A 6,000-nucleotide genomic window follows, 5' to 3' on the forward strand; every position below is an offset into this window, starting at 1 on the left:
CAGGGACATCTCTCTCTCTCTCTCTCTCTCTCTCGCTTGCTTGTTCTCTCTCTCGTTCTCTCTCTCGCTCTCTCTCGTATGTATCACGCTGTGTGGGTGACTCACTGAAAGCGCTTATGGGCGGAGCCCATCCAATAACAGGCTGAAATCCTGAGGCTGGAAAATGATGCTTTTGAGTACTCCATTAGAAATATAAAACAATGATTTTTTTTTTTTAAATAAACCTTACAGATGTCTTCCATAGACTCACAGGAATTGTGTAAAGTTGCCCAAATAGTGCATGGAATAGCAATGCATGTCCCCTTTAAGTTAAATCACAGTCATTACGGCTTCCCACATGGGTTTGTAAAAGCCCTGCGAGGCCCTTGGTTGCAAAATTACAACATCTATCTGCAAATTTTGGTCCAATCAAAGTCGACTATACAATTCCTTAGTCGGGGACAGGCCTACCCTTTTCTAAGTATCAATCCACCAATCCACCGTCTCTCTCTACCGTCTCCATTTTACTCTACCTCTACCCAAATGCACTTAAGAGAACCGTAATGTAATAATAGAGCTGCTGCATACTGGAATTGTATACCTGTGAAGATGATGATGATCAGCAACTAATTTACTTTTAGGAAAAAGTTGAAGGATGCTGTTATGAATGGTGAAATACAGAGTTAGTGATTTATTTAGTTAGTATTGTTAGTTTAGTTAGTTCGTGTAGTTAGTATTGTATTTGTGGTTGGAGCCTTTGTGTGTGTTTTTTTGTGAGATTTTGAAGATGTTGAGAATGTGCTTAGGCTAAGGTGTTTATGTTTTTATTGTTTTTTTGTTACTGTAATGTAATGCACTGTGATGTTGTAGGTTGTGTGTTAGGACCCCAGGAAGAATAGTATTTCACCCATGGGTGTAGACTAATCGGGGATCCATAAATAAACAAATCCATAAACAAATCTCTCTGTCCTGCAGCACACCAGCGCTGGTGCGGAGGGTTCCGGCCAGGCCCTGGCCTCGCCCGGCTCCTGCCTGGAGGAGTTCCGCAGCGCTCCCTTCATCGAGTGCCACGGCAGGGGGACGTGTAACTACTACGGCAACTCCTACAGCTTCTGGCTGGCCACCGTAGACCCCAACGAGATGTTCAGGTACGTACTCGCATACCGTCGTGTTATATTGGTTAGGGGTGGCCGACAATATCCCCAATATTATTATAATAACCACAGTAATAGCATGCATACCACAGGATTGGTCGCACAATACTGCCGTTTAATCAGTGTTAAAGAAATGTACGAATTAATGTTTGATAGTTTGCATATTCTATATATTATATTGTATGATAGGGACACTGTACAGTTGCGATGTTAACTGAGTTGAGTCGTTAAAGAATCCGGGGCATCTATCGCAAAGAGTAGGGAGTTCCCGACGTTCCTGGCCAAATACTAAAACTCTGACACCATCTAATCATCCCTCCCCCTTAATTGGCTGATATCAATCCCTGTCTCCTGAGCCTTTCGGCCATTGTGTAGTGTGTTGTGTGCCTGGTGCAAGTGTATGAAGTCTGCATAGCCCAAGGTTGGCTACTACACAGTGGTGGTGACGGAGGCAAGCAAAAGGTGTCTAGAAAAGCAGTATGTAAATGCAATGACAATTAATTAATTAATTAATTAATTAATTAATTAATTAATATTAACATTACTAATAACTAGTGCTGTCAGGCGATTAAAAAAATGTATCTAATTAATTACAGGATTTGTAATTAATTAATCTAATTAATCGCATTTTAATCGCATAACCATTTTATGCCTGATATTCTATATTCTATAATCATATTTCAAATTGCATGTGTCCGGATGGCAGAATTTAGTACTGTATCTACAAAACCTTCTGTTTAATCATATTCCATCTATTAATTTGCTTAGATTTTTCAGGTCTGGTCAATTTGAGCATGGTGTTATTCACAGTCAAAGATAAAAAAAGATTTATTGATATTCTCATTTGGTTCATTACAATGTACTCAAAATAAATTTTTCATTCAATCAATCACCGCGCAGATTGATTGATTGAACGAAAATGTTATTAACAGATTGCAGAATGGGTACAATACAGTACGGCTCAATACAAGTCAAGTCAATTCAAGAGTTTTAATTGTCACGGCATACAAGTATACAATGAAATGCGGGTGGTCTTGCCCGCGACGATGTGCAATACAGTGGTACAACATATAATAGAATCCAATAAAAAAACAGTGGTACAACATATAATAGAATCCAATAAAAAAACAACATTGTGCAATAAACAGGTAACAGGTAACATGGTGTGACATCTCGGTATCTGTACATAGTATTTACAGAGCATATAGGACATGCTAGATAGCTTTAGTAGTGCAATACACTGTTCCTGTTGTTATACTAATTTAAAGTGGCCTTTCCTCTTGGCCATAAGTGTGCGTGTGTGTGGCGTGAGTGTGTGCCCGCTCGTGTTAAAGTGGCTGCTAGTGTGTGAGCGTGCACAGCGTGCGTGTCGTGTGTGTGCTCGTGTGTGCTTGTGTGTGGATAGTTAAAGTGGCTGCTAGTGTGTGAGCGTGCACAGCGTGCGTGTCGTGTGTGTGCTCGTGTGTGCTTGTGTGTGGATAGTTCAGTGTTCTGTGGCACTCAATGTTCATTGTTCAAGGCTCTGATGGCCTGGGGGAAGAAGCTGAGCCTACCAGAGAAAGACTTTCGTCTTGTTTACATCAGGGTCCCCCATTTTCAATTCATAATGAATTGTAAGTAAGGGTGCAACTTGCACCGTGCAATCCATTCTTTGTGGATCTAGCCCACTGTATTTCTGACACTGGGAATACATTCCCTGAGATTCATAGATGTCCCTAGAATCAGATACCAAGAACATGCAAATGGACCATATTAAAAAAAAAGTCTGTAAATGTGTATTCTACATTCTTGTGGAATGAATGAGATACACAAAAATAATAATAAAAAAATAAATAATTTTTTTTTAATAAATGTTGAGTTAATTTTCATAACGCGATAATTTGCTGTGTAATTAATTAATCTAATGAACGCGATAAACTGACAGCCCTACTAATAACATTACTAGTAATCTGAGACTTTATTATCATTTAGTCACGTGCAATTTTCTTTTTACTTGACAACAAGAAATCTGATTGATTTACTACAGCTTGAGTGAAGAGAAGTGACTAATATGAAGATGAGTGTTACAGAGCGTACATAGTATTTCAGTGACAATACAAAGTCAAAAACAGACAGACAGATATGATATTTATTTATTTGTATATTTCCAAACCCCACCTCAACATGCCGTGTCTCCCCCTCTGACCCAAACAGGAAGCCCCAGTCGGAGACGCTGAAGGCAGGCAACCTGCGGACGCGCGTCAGCCGCTGCGTGGTCTGCATGAAGAGGACGTAACGATTCACGGCGACACACGCAAAGCTTATGTTGCCGGGGACGACCAACCGACAACACCGATGATTGGATGGCGGGACAGGGGGGGGGGGGGGGGGGGGTTTACACGGAGGGCGGACGTCACGTTTGAGTGTCACGCGGAGATACCGTCAGCGCGGCGACAAAGGTGGAATTCCAACGGTGCATTGTTTCCCGAAAAACTGAATCACTGGTGCTACTGCGCAACACAGAGTTTAAAAAAAAAACTAAAAAAACTAAACAAAAAAAAAACACAAGAAAAAACTGACATAAATGAATTTCATATTTAGTATTTTTTTTCTTTTCTAAAAGAAGTACCTCAAAATGAAAGCAGAAAAAAATATCCACACAAATGGTACCATGATGGATGTGTGACAACAAAAGTGCATTTTCTTTCCCTCTCTCTCTCTCTCTCTCTCTCTCTCTCTCTCTCTCTCTCTCTCTCTCTCTCTCTCTCTCTCTCTCTCTCTCTCTCTCTCTCTCTCTCTCTCCCTCTTTCTCTCTCTCTGTCTCTCTCTCTTTCTCTCTCTCTCTCCCTCAAAAGAGAATAGTTTCCTTTTTCTTTTTCCAATTTTTTTTGACTTAGGTGCAAATGTGGTAAATTTTTTGAGAAAAGTGCTCCCTTTTTATTTTTTTATTTCCTCTTTTTCACTTTTTCTCCTTTTTTCTTTCTTTTTATTTACGAAGGAGCGGATGGTCTCCACAGTTACCAAAATCGGCACTTTGACTTCCGAACATCCAAGAGAAGAGATGCACTGACGATGAGCTTTCCTAGCGAGACTGACTCTGCTTTTTTTTCTCTATCTTTCTAGCTTTTCATTCACAAACTTTTTCTTTCTCTCTTTCCGTCATTTTTCTGTTGTTTTTACTTTTTCATTTGGTGGTACTAACTCTGCTGTAGCCCTGCCTACTAACAATAGGCCTACTTCTTTTCTTGTTTTTGTAAGTAATAAAATGTGTATATTGTGTAAAACACCTTTTTTAGTGTATTAGGTCATGCAACGGTACTAGCTATTTGTTAAGACATTTCCGGGTTCTTTTTAGCTTGCTCGCTCACTCATGCACGCACACACACACACACACACACGCACACCTACACACACTCACACCTTCATACACTTCCTCGCTCACTGATGACACATTCACTCTCAGATATTGTACAAAGTAAGGCTTTTATGAATGAAACAGTATTTTATATATATAAAATAAATATATATTTGAAAAAATGGATAAAGGTATATGAACTTTATTTGGCTGCGGGGAGATCGTTCATTATTTTCACCAGAAAAAGGTCATGAATTTCACAGAAGAAAAACGACTAGCTATGCTACTACTGAACACGAAAAGAGCCATTTTCCCTAAGACGTAACAATCTTGTATGATATTAACAATGCCAATCACTCAACCTTTTTGTATACGATTTGTAGTTATAATCATTGTTGAAATGATTTTTTTTTTAAAGGGGGGATTTGCTTGCTTTTAGAGATAGTTTCTTGATTGGGGAACGTTGTGACTCTTCACACAAGAAAAGGATTTGAATAAAACGTTGATTCCTTGGGAAACCCCAACATGTATTACAACACTTATGGGTGTTGGGCTTTGCTATTAATAAGGTGGCCTTCATTTTGGGGTTCGACTGCCATAAGCTCTATTGCAATTCCCATCCGGACTTTGATTTCAAATTCACGTCACCATAATGTGTTCACTTAATAACAATTCAAAAGCTGACACCAGTTTGAGTGTTCACACTTAATTCTGTCTAATTGAACATTGGTTTATGTATTTACATTTAAATCGGATGTAAAGATTCCTGATGTACTGTAAGTACATGAGCTGTCGGGGGAGAATATTATCCTGTGATATTTTGTTTTTCAAAACTGCTTTATTTTTTTTGTTATAATGTTTGTCATCATGGGTGCGATAAAAAAAGTTATTCATTTTCAAAAATTCTGTTTTTATTTTGTTTTTTGTTTGTTTTGTTTTGTTTTCATGTTATGTTATCCAGAAGTTGTTATAAACTTTTAAGACTGAAATAAACTCAATGTCCAAGGTATTGTCCTTGTGAAAATGTGTGGCCGCCATCTTGACAGAGGCGAGTTTCCCTAGAGAATCTGTCAAGCTTAAAGCTCCACTGTGTCATATTGTGAGAAAAAATGGCTCAACAATCATTTGAAAATTATTAACAAGATCAAATCATGCCATCGTTTAGAGGCAGTTTGAACCACAAGCCTAGGAGATACTTATTTTGTATGATAAATAAGTATTGTAAAAGCAATGGGCAATTGTATTAAAAGATTGTCTTCCCCTGTGTTTGATGTCATTCGGTCCTTCCCCACACAGCAGAATGTCTAACGCAACATTAGCTACTGTTAGCCATGTTAGCTCAGTGCATTTCAAAGGGAGACTTAACCAAGTAATTCTGGTCAATAATTGATACAATGCTGAGTACCATGGTAAAACTAAAATTACCATCAAACTACCATGATAACTTTTGTGTAAGGGGATCCTCTTACTGTAGTTTACATGAGGTTGATGAAAAAGGGCAATTTCTTTTACATAATTGAGATAATAATAAAC

General features: G+C 38.6%; 1 protein-coding gene across 1 annotated transcript in view; it reads left to right on the forward strand.

Moving 5' to 3' along the window:
* The window catches only part of col4a5 (collagen, type IV, alpha 5 (Alport syndrome)), a gene marked incomplete at its 5' end in the record, with an annotated part of 95,305 nt that extends 89,572 nt beyond the window's left edge, over positions 1-5,733 (forward strand). Inside the window, 2 exons of the mRNA XM_084327702.1 lie at positions 955-1,127; positions 3,327-5,733. Coding sequence (XP_084183828.1) covers positions 955-1,127; positions 3,327-3,408 — 255 coding nt within the window. The 3' untranslated portion in view covers positions 3,409-5,733. The remainder of the gene's footprint in view (positions 1-954; positions 1,128-3,326) is intronic.
* Positions 5,734-6,000: the final 267 nt, after the last annotated feature.

Source organism: Notolepis coatsorum (assembly GCF_963971535.1).
Source record: "Notolepis coatsorum genome assembly, chromosome: 13".
NCBI lineage: Eukaryota > Metazoa > Chordata > Actinopteri > Aulopiformes > Paralepididae > Notolepis > Notolepis coatsorum.